Genomic DNA, 15667 nt, shown 5'->3' with positions numbered 1-15667 from the left:
CCGCCCAGGCTCCCCATCCCGGCGCAATGGAGTTCTCCGAAGGGCTCTGCTCCTGCCACAGCGGCTAACTTCGCACCCGCCGCCGCCGCCGGTCACCGTGGGCCAGCCCTCCCGCGGCCGCCGAGTCGTGGGTGTCCCGAGCCCAGTGCCGCAGCCAGGACCCGCCCGGCGCGCAGCAGAAAGGAGCACGGCGCCCGGGTGCCTCTTGGAGAGCAAAGGCTGCGCCAAGACGCTGAGCCCAGGAGCGGCCGAGAAGCCTGAGCCCGGGAAGGAGGCTGCGTGGCTCCGAGCGCCGCGGCTTCTGCGGACACCGAGCCACCGCTGCCGCGCGCCCCAGCTGCGCCGCTTGGCGGGAGGGCGGCGCGCAAGGACGCAGGGGTCTGCGGCGATCTCCCAGACGCCCTTTGCCCCGGGGCGCACTATGACCTGACGCGCGGGGCCTCCTGTCCAGGGCTCGCGCGACCGGGCGGCCGGGGATACCGGGGGCTCGCCACCAAGCTCCGGTCGGGCCGCCGTGGGGTCTTTGGGACCCTTCCCCTCCACCGCCGCCTCGGCCCGGCTCCGCGCCTCCCCGCCTGCGGCCCGGCGCCATGGAGCTCTCCGATGTGCGCTGCCTGAGCGGCAGCGAGGAACTCTACACCATCCACCCGACGCCCCCGGCCGGCGACGGCGGGAGCGGCTCCCGGCCGCAGCGGCTGCTGTGGCAGACGGCGGTGAGGCACATCACCGAGCAGCGCTTCATTCACGGGCACCGGGGCAGCGGCGGCGGCAGCGGGAGTAGAGGCTCCGGCAAAGCCTCGGACGCTGCAGGCGGCGGCCCCAACCACCACGCGGCGCAGCTGTCCGGGGACTCGGCGCTGCCCCTCTCCTCGCTGGGCCCCGGGGAGAGAGCGCACAGCTCCGGTGGCACCAAAGTCTTCCCGGAACGCAGCGGGAGCGGCAGCGGCAGCGGCAGCGGGGGCGGGGGCGATCTGGGCTTCCTGCACCTGGACTGCGCCCCGAGCAACTCGGATTTCTTCCTCAACGGGGGCTATAGCTACCGAGGGGTCATTTTCCCCACTCTGCGCAACTCCTTCAAGTCCAGGGATCTGGAGCGCCTCTACCAGCGCTATTTCCTGGGCCAGAGGCGCAAATCCGAGGTGGTGATGAACGTGCTGGACGTGCTGACCAAACTCACCCTCTTGGTCCTCCACCTGAGCCTGGCCTCGGCCCCCATGGACCCGCTCAAGGGCATTCTCCTGGGCTTCTTCACTGGCATCGAGGTGGTGATCTGCGCGCTCGTGGTGGTCAGGAAGGACACCACCTCGCACACGTACCTGCAGTACAGCGGCGTGGTCACTTGGGTGGCCATGACCACCCAGATCTTGGCAGCAGGCCTCGGCTACGGGCTTCTGGGTGATGGCATCGGCTACGTCCTCTTCACGCTGTTCGCCACCTACAGCATGCTGCCGCTGCCGCTCACCTGGGCCATCCTGGCCGGCCTGGGCACCTCGCTGCTGCAGGTGGTCGTGCAGGTGGCCATTCCCCGGCTGGCGGTCATCTCCATCAACCAGGTAACTCCTGCCTGCCTTGCGCTTCCCCCTGCCTCTCCTGGGTTATTTGGAAGCAGCTTTCCGGGAAGGCTGGCTTGCCTTGCTCGCTTTGAGGCCCCTCCCCCGGCCTGGCACAGAGCCTCGCACTTGGGAGGTCCAGGGTGCTGGTGGGATGGGATTTCGCTCATCTTAGAGGAGTTGGAGGTACATGACCTCTAAAGTTTCTTCCAGCCCTGCCCTTCTCCTGTGCTTCTGTGAGTAACTCTTCTCTGACATCAGCTAAGAAACAGCCTTCTTCCTGCTCTGCAAATGTCCCTCGGGGTCTGTAGTCTAGGGAGCAGGAGACCCAAGGGGGAGGAAAAACACCCCTGTTTAGAAGGTGACCCATCCCTTAACAGCTGTCCTCACAAGAGTGTCCAGAGGGTGTTGTAAGAGACTCTGGATTCAGATTTGGGTTTCTGTGTATTTCTGCCACAAACCCTCAATTCTTAAAGGAAGCAGCATTTGTTGGACACTGATTGCTGGTGGGGACCTTTATGTGTCCTATAGTCCTTCAGACAGTCCCCTGATAACGTATTTTACTTGGGAATTCTTTATTGCCTTGGAGATCTCACATGATATCTTCTCTTTTATTATGGCATCCAAACCCAGTGCTTTGCGTAGATCAGCCTCATTTGGGGCTGGTAGGGTGGGTGGGGAGTGTCTTCGGCAAAGATCGCAAGTTTTGTTCAATTGATAAAGGGCATGTCGCTCTAGGTGGTCTGAAATACTCAGGCGGACCTGACTCTGTCTCTTTTCTTCCTTTCTTCCTGTCTTTCTCGTTAAATATGGATGTGTTTCTGGGAACAGAGTTCCCCATTGTCTGTGAAGGAGAAGGTAGATAGTGACTTTATTGTTTAAGTCCATTAATAATAGATTAATAGATAATAAATGGTCTGGCACTTTCTTTGCTGCGTATCTGGTAGGTAGCAAGAGACTGAATTTGAGAAGCAAGAGCTTCTCCATAAAAATGAGGGCAACATGTCAGCTGAAGTGTTTCCAAATAGAAGGCCGACAGGTTCTTGGACACGCACCTGCTTCGTATTCGTGTTCCTGTTGCAGGTTCAACCTCTATGTCACTTAGCTCAATTGGAAGCTTAAAAACTCCTCTTCCTTCTGGCTGGGTTGAAATATACCATCGAATAACCAGGTACAACACCTCCAAAACTTGCTCATGCTTTCTGGAGTGCTAGCACCTATAGAGTGCTTTACTCATCAGTGACCTTCTGGGGCTTCTAGTTGATTTGGGATTCTCTGTCTTCTCTGATGGCTCTGTATCCATTTGCTCAGGTTACTTATTTGGTCGGCTGCTTTTTCAGTGTTTTTTGAAGTCTCCCTGGGTAAAGCAAAGAGTATATAAAGTACTTGGCTGTGATCATCCAGCACGAAATGGGGAGATGAGAGCCTCTGTGAGTAAGGGCCGACCAGCTGAACTTGTCCTTAGTAAAGACAATAATGAACGTCTTCTCAAAATCACCACCAGCTTTTAGCATTCACACGTGATAAAGGGTCTCCTGTATCATAGGTATTTGCTCATTTGCAGAAAATCCCACTGATCGTAACCCCCGGCTTCCCATGCAGTAGCCTTCCTTAGTACTCCTTGTGAAAAGACTCCCATCAAGTAAGTTTGGAATAGTATTTAGAATAACACATCCCAAGTGGCAAGTGATGAATATTTTCAAAGTTCTAAGTATAGAGACATTTTGCTTGCCAAATGAATCCAGAAAGTAAATTTTGGCTTCATATTTGTTTTATGTTCTACTCAACTACTAGCAGATGGAAGAAGATTAAAAATAACCCCCAAATGTCTTCCCACTCCCATCCCATGGTAAAACAGTGCTTCGCTTGAAAGCCAAGGTCCCGGTACATGCAAACCAAGCTCATTCGACTTTATGTTTGGGTAGGAATGGTGGATGGATGAGTTTCCCAAGCGGACTCCTCTTTTACCAGACTTGGAGGGAACAGCCCAAGCGCTCTCCTCTCCTTGTAGGTGCTGAAAAGACCTTTGTGGCTTTGGCTACAAAATGTTTTCCTTTGGCGCCCTCTAGAGGTCTAAGCTTCTTTCCTAGATCTTGCAGGCGGGTGAGGTAGAGAAATCGTCACTTAAAAAAAAAAAAATCTGATTTTTCGATAGGTACTGTTTAGGTTTCCCAGATGGGGAATATACGACTCATGCTCAAAACCGCCCAACATCGTATAGCAATTAGAATAACATCTTAACTCCTTACATGGTCACTTGGTCCCCTTACAAGGTGGTTGCTCCTTCCCTCTCTAATTATATTTCCTTTTCTTCTCCTCCTCAGGCTCCAAACGCACAGTACCTTTTGTGTCTTTCAGGGATCCTGAGCTCCTTCCCACTTCTCAGCCTTAGTGACAGCTGCCTAGAATAATTTTTCCCAGGTTTTCACACGGCTGAACCGTTCACGTGATTCTGGACTGGGTTCACGTGGTATTCCCTAGTGTGTTACTTGTTTTGTTTCCTCCTGAGCACGTTCACCGCCTGAAATTATCTTATTTGCTTATATTTACGGTGTTTCCTCCCCCAACCCCAAAGGAATGTAAACAGCACCTAAGAGCACAGACACCTATGTGTTTACCCATTTATCCTCAGCACCTCGAAAAATGCCAAGCACATAGTAGGCACTCAGCACAGACACTGGATGAACGAGACGGTCCATTGTAAAGGCAATACTATAAACTATCCAAGCCCCCTGATGTTGTGCTGGTGAAACTTTCTACGTGCACAAACACGTGGAAGTTGTATGTGTATAAGGTGGTCGTTTCCACGTAAACCCCTTTGGAGAAGTCAAACCACAATGAGAAGCTTTCAGACTTGTATGCTATTTTACATGTAGCTAACATAACTACACGTAACTCACGTACGTCATCACATCTAATGATGGCAGACAGACGTACCCTTCGTTTTCATTTCAGAGAAGAAATAACACATCCTTAAGAACTTTCAAGAGACATCCCAAAGATGATGAGTTTAACACGTGGCAAGAACACGATTCAGATCTGGCTCTAAAGCCGAAACCCTCTGAGGGGGGGTTCCCTCCAAACACACATTTCAAACTGACTCCAGACTGAGGCGTGCCTGTGTCGCTACTCAAGAGGGCAATGCCCCCTATAGCACCAAGAACAGTTACTGAAGAAAGCCAGAAGGAAGTCATGAGGGGAAAATAACTGAACCTCTGAGCACAGGCTCTTTGCAGCTGGCCCATCATCTTGCTCCGCTGCATACAAACTTGTCAACTGAAGGCCACACGCCCTGGGATAGCTTCTTTCTCCACATTAATCTTGATTCCCGTTAGAGGATGGCTCACATTTAAACTTAGCATTTTCAAGAAGCGAGAAGCTCCACGAGAGTGTAAAGTCAACACACCTCGGCAACTGTTTCACTTACTGAACGTGCCATTTTCAAAAGTAACAAATGAGTCAATGGTTGCCTTCCCTTAATCCAAGCTATGAGAATGTGTTTCTGTTCTTTTCCTCCGGATGGAAAGTACATCTGTGGCTCGACAGGGGAACCACCAAGCTGCAAATCTCTGCAGAAATTCTCTGTGAAGAGACAGGGTTTTGTGTTCTTCTAGATCATCCTGTGCTTTCCACTGTGGATACAGGATGGAACCTGAAAAGGGCCACTCTGGGGGGAGGGGGGGGTCTTTGCCATGAGCACAGAGGTCGTTTGTGTTTTCTCCATTCAGTGAACTGTTAGACTGGAGTCACGGACTTCCCACCCAAACGGAAAGGTTATTGTCCGTGGCAGACAGGATCACCTGTATACGTTCTAGGTCTCAAGCGACATTAGAAATACGAAGGAACGTTCGGAAGGTTCAAAGCTCAGTTCAAAGGGTTCCTTGTCCATCCACCCTGACGGAGCTCAGTTATAGGTTAACACGGGGGCTGCGATTATTCCTTCCTCGGGACGCCTCATCCACCTCAAGTTCATGGCTTCACGTATGTGAATCAGGTCACTGCCAGTAGTGTCTTTGTCCAGATACGACACGGTTTTTGTCCCCATCTTAAACAAATGGTTCGTCCTGCTTGTTCACTTTATTCATCTAACCGTCTGTTACAAAATAATACGATCTGTATAAATAAAACATTAATAATAAGGTTATCCTTGCTAGGTGCTTCCGTGGGGTGAGTACATTTCTAAGGACTGTTGCCGTAATGTGCATTTTACTCTATTTTAATTGCTGGTGACGATAATACGAGCTAGCTAACATTTGAAACTCCTCTTGTTCTCATTCTTCAGCTCATTAGCGATAAAATGGTGAAGATCATTTAGTTATTGGAAAATAGAGAGGCAGCAATATTTAACCAGAATGACTGCTGCATCATGTTTCCTCTTGGGGATTCTGAAATGTTAAAGCTAGTGTCTAATTAGTCTTCTGTACCTCCTGGCAAGGTAGATAAGCCGAAGTGTCAGAGAAAAGGTGATTCCTCCAAGATAAGTCTCGGAGCCAAAGCAGCCAGGTTAGTGAGTGCTCAAGGTCATGCCCTGAGATCTGAATTTCTGGGCTGCATTTTCTTTCCTGTCTCACACAGATCCCATCACACAGTAGAAGCCGGAGCCAGAAAAGTACTAATTAAATCGTGATTGTTCAACTTGACTAATAACCAGAGCCTCTGGCTTCCATCTGGCCTTTAAAAAACCCTTTGGGAGGAAATGCAGTGTTTGTACTGGGTAAGTTGGTGGCTGATGGTGTGAGCAGGTAGGGGTCAGGTGACAAGCAGGCTTTGTGAGTGCTTTACAATGCACTTCTGATGATTTGAAGGATTGAGTGCAGGGTAAACGTCAAGTCAGTAGAATGGAATTACCGAGATCTCTCCCCCCTTTTGTAAAATTTACCCATACGTGTATATTCTGTGCTCTTTGTCTAACTCTGCTAACTCAAATCAAATCAAGGGAACTGTACGACTACTTAACATACAGCAAATGACATTGCAATTTAAATCCTCCTAATTTGGTATCCAGTACCGAGGAGAGCGCTCACTTCAAAACGCACAAAGTGCCCATTAAATTATCTATTTAATGCACCTTGCTAGTTATAGTGTGCATTTTTTAAAACCCCAGATACCTCCATTTCTGTACATTTTCCTTAAGCAAATTCATATAGGCTTAAAAAAATAATTACAGTGTCCCGGCGTGTCTGAGAAAATGTCTTTCAGATACAAATTTGACTGTCACCATTCCCAGGAGGTTCCTCTTGCCAGGAAATGGAAATATTACTCTTTCTTTCTTGTGAAAAATGCCCAGAGACCATCCAGCCTTTATGGTTTCCTCCCTTCCTCCCTCCCTCCCTCCCTCCCTCCCTCCCTTCCCTCCTCCCTCCCTTCCTCCCTTCCATCCTTCTTTCCTTCCTTCCTTCCTTCCTTCCTTCCTAGCTTCCTCCCTCCCTTCCTCCCTTCCATCCTTCCTTCGTTCCTTCCTAGCTTCCTCCCTTCCTTCCTTCCTTCCTTCCATCCTTCCTAGCTTCCTTCCTTCCTCCCTCCCTCCTCCATTCCTTCCCTTCCTGCCTCCCTCCCTCCCTCCCTCCCCCCCTCCCTTCCTCCCTCCCTCCCTTCCTCCCTCCCTTCCTTCCTTCCTTCCTTCCTTCCATCCTTCCTAGTTTCCTTCCTTCCTCCCTCCCTCCCTCCCTCCCTCCCCCTTCCTTCCCTTCCTGTCTCCCTCCCTCCCTCCCTCCCTCCCTCCCTCCCTCCCTTCCTCCCTCCCTTCCTCCCTCCCTCGCTTCCTTCCTTCCTTCCTTCCTTCCTTCCTTCCTTCTTTCCTTCCTTCCTTCCTCCTTCTATCCTTCCTAGCTTCCTCCCTTCCTCCCTCCCTCCCTCCCTTCCTTCCTCCCTCCCTTCCTCCCTTCCATCCTTCCTTCCTTCCATCCTTCCTTCCTTCCTTGCTTCCTCCCTCTCTTCCTCCCTTCCATCCTTCCTTCCTTCCTTCCTTCCTTCCTAGCTTCCTTCCTTCCTCCCTCCCTCCCCCTTCCTTCCCTTCCTGTCTCCCTCCCTCCCTCCCTCCCTTCCTCTCTCCCTTCCTCCCTTCCTCCCTCCCTCCCTCCCTTCCTTCCTCCCTCCCTTCCTCCCTTCCATCCTTCTTTCCTTCCTTCCTTCCTTCCTTCCTTCCTTCCTTCCTAGCTTCCTCCCTTCCTTCCTTCCTCCCTCCTCCATTCCTTCCCTTCCTGTCTCCCTCCCTTCCTCCCTCCCTTCCTCCCTCCCTTCCTTCCTTCCTTCCTAGTTTCCTTCCTTCCTCCCTCCCTCCCCCCTTCCTTCCTCCCTCCCTCCCTCCCTTCCTCCCTCCCTTCCTCCCTCCCTCCCTTCCTCCCTTCCTCCCTCCCTCCCTTCCTCCCTCCCTTCCTCCCTCCCTTCCTCCCTCCCTTCCTCCCTCCCTCCCTTCCTCCCTCCCTCCCTCCCTTCCTCCCTTCCTTCCTTCCTTCCTTCCTTCCTTCCTAGTTTCCTTCCTTCCTCCCTCCCTCCCCCCTTCCTTCCCTTCCTGTCTCCCTCCCTCCCTCCCTCCCTTCCTCCCTCCCTCCCTCCCTTCCTCCCTCCCTCCCTTCCTCCCTCCCTTCCTCCCTCTCTTCCTTCCTTCCTTCCTCCCTCCCTGCCCCCTTCCTTCCCTTCCTGTCTCCCTCCCTCCCTCCCTCCCTCCCTTCCTCCCTTCCTTCCTTCCTTCCATCCTTCTTAGCTTTCTTCCTTCCTCCCTCCCTCCCCCCTTCCTTCCCTTCCTGTCTCCCTCCCTCCCTCCCTTCCTCTCTCCCTCCCTCCCTTCCTCACTCCTTCCCTCAATCCTGCCCTTCTGTTTTTTTGTTTTTTTTGTGGGGTTTTTTGGGAGGTTTTGTGTGTGATGGAAACGTAGGCTTTACAAAGGATATTTTTAATGGCTGCTGGAATGACCTGTGAAATCCCTTCATCCCTGGCCTGGACCCCACCCTCTTGGCTCTTGAGTTGCTAATAGGCTTGGTGCCTGTGTTTTTAGGGAGAGTTGTAAAAACGATCGTAAAGCGTGTGCTTTGCAAGATTGAATTAGGAATTTGTTTTCCTTCCTATCTGGTAATGTCACCTGACTGGTATCAGTGGGTCAGGGCGTAATTAGATCAAAACTGGGAAGTCTGGGAGGACGTTCCTTCTGGAGGAGCTATTGCAATGTCATATGCTAAGTAGGACAAATGCATTAGTCATATTTACACCTTGATGATTGATGGCGCCGTAAGCGCTCATCAGAAAGAAGTGAAACCAAGCATAAAAAGGAAAGGTTAAAAAAAAAAAAAGCATAGCCCATATTCAGTGCCGCTGGTAACGTGTAATCATGCTGACGTGACATTTCACTGCTGTCTAAATATTTCTGGGGAGGCCAATTTATTCACTTCACAAGCAGATCTCTCTTAGCTGATCCTACGTGTGTTTGTTTTCGGAGCATGAGAGGTACCCACGACACTCCTTTCAAAGCTTTCCTCTTACCCGCAAATCGGCCCAGTGTTAATTCTTCAAGAAACCAGCAGGGCCACGTCTTCTGTTGGACAGCGTACCCGTTCACCTGATGAATTGCTTTTGAAGCGCGTCCTGGGCTTTCTCTGGGCTGGACATCAAGGTAACGGAACCTGAAGGTTGGCAGGTTGCGGTGGTGGAGGGGTTTGAACCTTAGTTAGCAGGAGGATGGCTTCTGTAGATCATTCCTTCCCTGGCATTTCTCGGGGCCCGAGGGCAGGGACGCTGCCTGGCCCAGCTGGCACAGCGGAGACGCAGAAGCCAGGACCTCTGCCCTGCGCGTCCCCGGGATGCGTAATTGGATTTACACACTCAAGTCATATCATGTGTGTTTTGTGTATGAAGGACTGTTTTAAGAAGGCAGGTCACTTAAGTAGCACTTAGAAGCCAGCTTTTCTCACTGCAAGATGTTACAGTCAGCCCCGCAGGGTAGAGGAAGCATAAGGTAGATTAATTAAGCACTGAGGGGCCAGACATTTCGAGGGAGGCCGCGGAGGCCCCACAGCCCCGGTAGGAAGAAAAACCACGCTACCAGTAAATGCAAGTTCGACCGGTGAACTGGGGTTATAACTCAGTGTGGTCCTTGTTCCTTTGACATCTGTGATCGATATTTGGATTTCATTAATCTGGATCGTGTGTTTTATTTATTTATTTTTTTTATTAAAAACAAATTTTTTTTAACGTTTATTTATTTATTTATTTTTTTAATTTGTTTTTTCAACGTTTTTATTTATTTTTGGGACAGAGAGAGACAGAGCATGAACGGGGGAGGGGCAGAGAGAGAGGGAGACACAGAATCGGAAACAGGCTGCAGGCTCTGAGCCGTCAGCCCAGAGCCTGACGCGGGGCTCGAACTCACGGACTGCGAGATCGTGACCTGGCTGAAGTCGGACGCTCAACCGACTGCGCCACCCAGGTGCCCCAACGTTTATTTATTTTTGAGACAGAGAGAGACAGAGCATGAACGGGGGAGGGCCAGAGAGAGGGAGACACAGAATCTGAAACAGGCTCCAGGCTCCGAGCTGTCAGCACAGAGCCCTCTGCGGGGCTCGAACTCACGGACCGCGAGATCATGACCTGAGAGCTGAAGTCGGCCGCCCAACCGACTGAGCCACCCAGGCACCCCTGGATCGTGTGTTTTAATACGTGCGGCATCTTACACATTCCTTAGCTACTGGGGTTTTCTCTCCTTTCTATCCCGTTTCCTGCCTTATCTGCCAGCATGTCCTTGAAACCCAAAATTCTCCTAAAGCAGGAAATGATAACATTCTACATAGTGAGGACATGAGCTCGATGTGAAATTAAATCCCAGTAATGTGGGTTCGGGGGGGAGTAAATTTTTAAAGCTGCCGTCTCTATGTAGAGTGCGTACCAGCATAAAATTTCCGCATGAAGAAAGAACTGTAACCACTTCATTGTGTAGCCAGCTTTCCAGTTGACTGGAGTAAATCATTCCAGAATGTTCTTTCATTTTTTCCTTTTTGTGGTTCCATGGTGAATACCCATGATGGCTTACAAAATGGAGGCTACCAAGGATTAGGAAGTGCATAATTGAAATGTATGTATCTCTTTAACTCTGAACACGGGAAGAAGAAGAAACGCAGCATGAAAACTTTAACAGAACAAGACCAAGAAAAAAAGGAAGAACCCTCGGAAGCCTAGGGATACAGGGATGTGGAAGAGATAGGGTGGGCACTCTCAGATATTTAGGGTGCTGCCATGGTGAAGAGAGGTTATTTTACGTGTCTCCTCTGGGACAGAATAAGGACCCATCGATGGTCTGTGTAGTGTGAGAGATTTGGTTCATCTAAAGGCGAGATTCTGTATCAGAGAGACCTGCCCAGATGCTGCTTTGCGAAGTAATGAGCTCCCTGTCGTGGGGATTCTTCAAGGGAAAGTTGTACAGCAGTCCATCAGGGATGGCCTGTGGTAGACTCCATACCACGAGTCTTCCTTACAGTCGGTTGAAAGCCATTGGTTTTCATCTCCAAGCTGCCATGGCCTCTTCGCAGGCAAGAAAAAGGAGAGGGCAAAAGGCAGAAGGCTAAGATGGCCCATGGGCATTTGCCAGCTGAACGGGCTGCCCTTCGAGGAGCTCCTCTGGGCTCCGTGCCCAATGACATCTGCTTACATTGTGGGGACCCGAATCCTGACACATAGCCACTCCATCAGCCAGAGAGGACAGCAAAAATAGATTTGACCACATCTCAAAAACTCGGCATCGCGTAGGAAGAAGGGGAGAATGAGGATTGAATAGGTAAATAGTTCAACAAGTATTTGTTGACTGCCTGTTGGGTTCTCGGTTCTGGGGCGCGGCTGTGTAGGGGACAGTCAAGGTTGTTGCTGACATGAGACCGATGCTTGAACGGAATTTGGGAGGGAGTTTGTGACTGGTGTGGAGGTCGGGAGGTTTGTACCTGGTTCTTAGAACATGTCGGGAACGCAGCATTCGGTAAATACTTCATGGAAAGGCGAGTCTTGGGCTTTTTTTTTAAGTCTATTAATTTATTTTGAGAGAGGGTGTGAATAGGGGAGAGGCAGAGGGAAAGAGAGAGAGGATCCCAAGCAGGTTCCATGCTCGGCGCAGAGCCTGACTTGGGGCTTGGTCCCACAGACCGCAAGTTCATGACCTGAGCCTGAATCAAGAGTCGGGCACTCAACTGACCCGAGCCATTGACCCAGGTGCCCCTTAGGTTTTTTTTTTCAGTTATTTGAGTATTACCTAACCACAAACTGAATGCACCCTAAGCCTGGACCAGAAGACGTGGCACAAGGGCATGTCTGCTTCATGCTGGGGAGGGTCAGGCTGGTATGCAGCTCAGGGCACCCCCAGCCGGTCTGTGTGCACAGTGACCCCAGCCGCAAACTGAGCATCTCCAGGAAACCCCCCGCCGCGCCCCCTCACACACAGGTAGGCAGACGAAGAGCTTAGTCAGAGCTCAGCTCCTTCTCCTCGGTGCACTGCTACACCTTGCCCTTTTCCCCTATCAGAGCAATGTCCTAACGTTCCCCGTGAGCCCCTTGAGGTCAAGGGTTGCGTCTTCCTCATTTCTCTGTTCCCAGCATGTAGCATCGCACTTGGGCAGTTCCGAGTACCGTACATTTAAAAGAGTGGGATGAACGAAAGTTGCATGACCATCTCCTTTCCCCTGACCCCCTCCACGCCAAATCATGTAGTTACCAACGGGGAGTGAGTAACCAGCGAGAGAAGACAGATTAGTTTCTCTAAGAGAGAGGAGAGAAGAGAAGGCCAATGAGAAACCAGAAAACACATCAGAAGTTCTCCCCTTCTGAAGTGATTTGGGCTGAAAGCCCCAAGCTGAGATTCTGCTAGGCTAGTGTTTTAGAAAGTTGAGGCAGGTAACATGAGGAAAAAGCAAAGTGATCATTTAAGTCAAAAAAGAAAGAGGAAAGGAGAACAGGGCGGGGGAAGCAATGCACTGTAGACATCCTATTAAGCGTTTGTCCGTTTGTGAAAATTGTAAATGGGTCGGGGCCAGCCATACAAAGGAGAGTCCAACACGGGGCTCACCTGCTCACTCACTTCCTTCCTGGTTCTTTAGCACCCTGGCTCTGAATCCACACACCGAGACCTTGCTCGGGTTTTCCTTGTGACACACCCCAAATCTCTTCTACGACCTGACTTCTGGTCTCCAGTGAATGTTCACCTTCTGGCTTGATATAGGTATAGCTGTGGACGAGACGCACTCCCATGTTCAGACCTCATTTCTGGCATTCCACACCAGCAGGGTTGGTCTCCCTCACTCGTAAGGGGAAGGCGTTGCACACAACTGGCTGACTTCGAGAAGCACGGTGAACAGATAATTGCTTAGACTGCCCTTAGTTCCCCTTGGCTTAAAACCTCTCACAGAAAGGCCAGTTTGCCCCCTAATGCATCAGTTTATCTATAGGCTGCCTCACAGCAAAATCAAGCCTGATTTTAGATATGGGAACCCCATGCAATTAACTAAAACAGTCCTCATGAAGTCCCCAAAAGGTCATGAGTTAAGTCTTCCATTTTCGGAATTATCCCACTTGGTCCCTTTTTCGACTAGTTCATGAAACTAAGTCAGAATCAAGAACAGAAATCTTGTTTCCTTTTAAGTTCAAAGTTGGACTCTCCTCATCACTTGGGTGAGCTTTTCCTACCTTGCCTGTTGGTGGTGGGCAGCTCATGTGAGAATGGGTTCATTGCCAAAACAGTGTCCAATGGACAGAGCCCCTCCCCTTCCCTATTGAAGAGACAGATACAGCCCTTGCCTTTTCCCAAGTGAGTAACGGCGTCATAAGCAGCCGTTGGGGCCCTGCCCACGTCATTTCAGCCAGAGACGAACTCTGAGCTATGTCATTGGGCAGTTAGAGGTATTTTTGAAACCATGTAAATGCATTTCCTTAAAAACCTAGAAACCACAAATTCTCATCCTGTGTTTGCCATGATGGTTTTATGGTGACTTTGGCCAAACGGCCTTGGCTTCTTCGGCCACAAGTATCTCTATACCCAAGAGAGTTTTGTGAGTAGTGGCAAGAAATACAGGATCATGAACGGTTCCCAGTGCCCCAGACCAAGTTAGACACTCCTCCTCTGCTGACCGCATCGCCCTTCCCCTGCCCACCTGCCCTGCCACACAGTGCTGCTGTTGGTCCCCAGGTGTCTCGCCAGCTGGGCTGTGAGCTTCATGGAGGCAGGGGTTGTACCTGAGTCATGATTGTATCTCGGTGACATAGTCTAGTGCTGCTTTTCTTTCTCTTCCTTCTCAGATGCTTTGGTTCACGTCTTTAATGTTGGGCTTCCTTAAATTGCCAGGCCACGTGTTTCATTACCTCACTCCACACACGATCCCCCCCCCAACCCTGGCCAGTCATTCCCTCCATCCATTACTGACCATGGATCGATGTGCTGCTTACTCCTAAATCTGGATCTCTAGCCTAGCTTTCTTGGCTAAGTTTAAGACCAGGCCATCTAGTGGTCTGCTGGGCACCTCTATTTAAGGGTCTTACAGGCAGCTCAACGTCAGCAAATCAAAAGTTGACTCCCTCCCACCCAACATCCACGTGAAATCCTGATGGTTTTTTCTTCCATTACTGGGCTCTGTCCGTAGCTCTCCGTCCTCCTCCTCCTTACTGTTCCAGGGAAGCCCCCACGATTACTCAACCCAGTGATTTCCCTGTGCTTCTCCACGCCACCCCCATACACCACGGAGTAGGCTTCTCACAAAATGCGAGTGTTCTCACCATTCGTGCCCACGGGGGCGTTCCACGGGTGAACCCATCCCCAGTTTCCTGGCGCTGGCTTACTCCTGCATCTGCATCCTGGGGCAGCTCTTCTGTCTTCTTGGCCCTTCCTTGTCTGCCAGTATTCACCCAGGGGTCACCAGCTCCAGGAAACCTCCCCCGTGCCCCTCCTCCGAGACACATGCCAGCTTCAGAACCAAGGGCATTTTATTTGTTCGGAGAATCAATCACGTTTGCGTGTTTGATTTGGGGGACCGGAGCTCAGATGAGGTGTTTAAGGGAGGAAGGGTAAGCAGATACTCTACGTTTGATGAAAAGATAAATGGTCTTTCAAGTATGACTCTTTCAGTGGGAAGTACAGGTATCGAGGGTTGCTATGAGCCAGGCGTTCACGTATCACGGGAGGGCCCTGGAGTTGTGAGCCCAGTGAAGGATGAGGGCTCAAACCGCCTGGGACTGATGGCCATTGGTAATTTTATAATACCAATAAGGGTCTTAATCTTTCTTCATCTCACTTTCTTTAGCTGTAAAACGAGAATAATAACAACAGCCCGGAAGGTTGCTGAAGAAATGAAGTATCCCTGGAGTATTTGGAGTATTTAGGTTGGGGCGGGTGCACAACCTTGCACAACACGTTTTATTCTCTCTGGTAACTTAATTTTCAGGACCGACTACCTTTTTCATGGAGTCCTTGGCCCTGAGGAGTCCTTTCCCAGGCTTGACCTTTCTAAACACCTGTGTGCAGTAGACCTATGCTTGCAGACTTTAACGTGCATGAAGATCACCTGGAGGTCTTGGTACAGCCTTTGGAGTTGGGAAGGGGGTCCCAACATTCCGCATCCCTCGTCAGGGCCCAGGTGCTACATGCTGCCAGTCGGTACATCCAGTCTGGGGAGAAAGGCTTTAGCATTTGGCACCTGGGTGGCTCAGCCAGTTGGGCGTCTCATTCTTGGTTTCAGCTCAGGTCACGATCCCAGGGTCATGGGATTGAGCCCTGTGTGGGGCTCCGTGCTGAGCATGGAGACGGCTTAAGGTAGTCTCTCTCTTTCTCTCTCTCCGTCCCCTCTCCCTGCTCATGTGTGCATTCTCTCTCTCTTTCTCTCTCAAATAAAAAAAAAATTAATAGTGATAAAAAGAATTCAGCACAGACCCCACCTTCTCTGCAGTGGTTGCCCAGACACTCCACTGGTGGAGCCCACTGACCCCGGGACTCTCCTCATTCCCCTTACGTCCCTCCATCATTTACAAGTTCATACTTCTCTTTAGTCCTTCATACATCGAATGTTTATGGAGTGCCACTGCGTGCGGGGCACAAGCAGTAGAGATATTGTGGTAAGGACAAAAATCCATGATCCTGCTATTACATGGGTTCTCATCTAGAG

At 50.7% G+C, this 15667-nt stretch overlaps 1 protein-coding gene across 1 annotated transcript in view; it reads left to right on the top strand.

Moving 5' to 3' along the window:
• The first annotated feature begins 590 nt into the window (after positions 1–590).
• Positions 591–15667, top strand: part of ADCY8 (adenylate cyclase 8) — a 223380-nt gene continuing 208303 nt past the window's right edge. Inside the window, exon 1 of the mRNA XM_047842372.1 lies at positions 591–1553. Coding sequence (XP_047698328.1) covers positions 591–1553 — 963 coding nt within the window. The remainder of the gene's footprint in view (positions 1554–15667) is intronic.

The sequence above is a fragment of the Prionailurus viverrinus genome, chromosome F2 (genome assembly GCF_022837055.1).
Source record: "Prionailurus viverrinus isolate Anna chromosome F2, UM_Priviv_1.0, whole genome shotgun sequence".
In the NCBI taxonomy this organism is placed as follows: Eukaryota; Metazoa; Chordata; class Mammalia; order Carnivora; family Felidae; genus Prionailurus; species Prionailurus viverrinus.
Note: the sequence above shows the minus strand (reverse complement) of the source record. Positions and strands in the feature narration are given on the sequence as shown.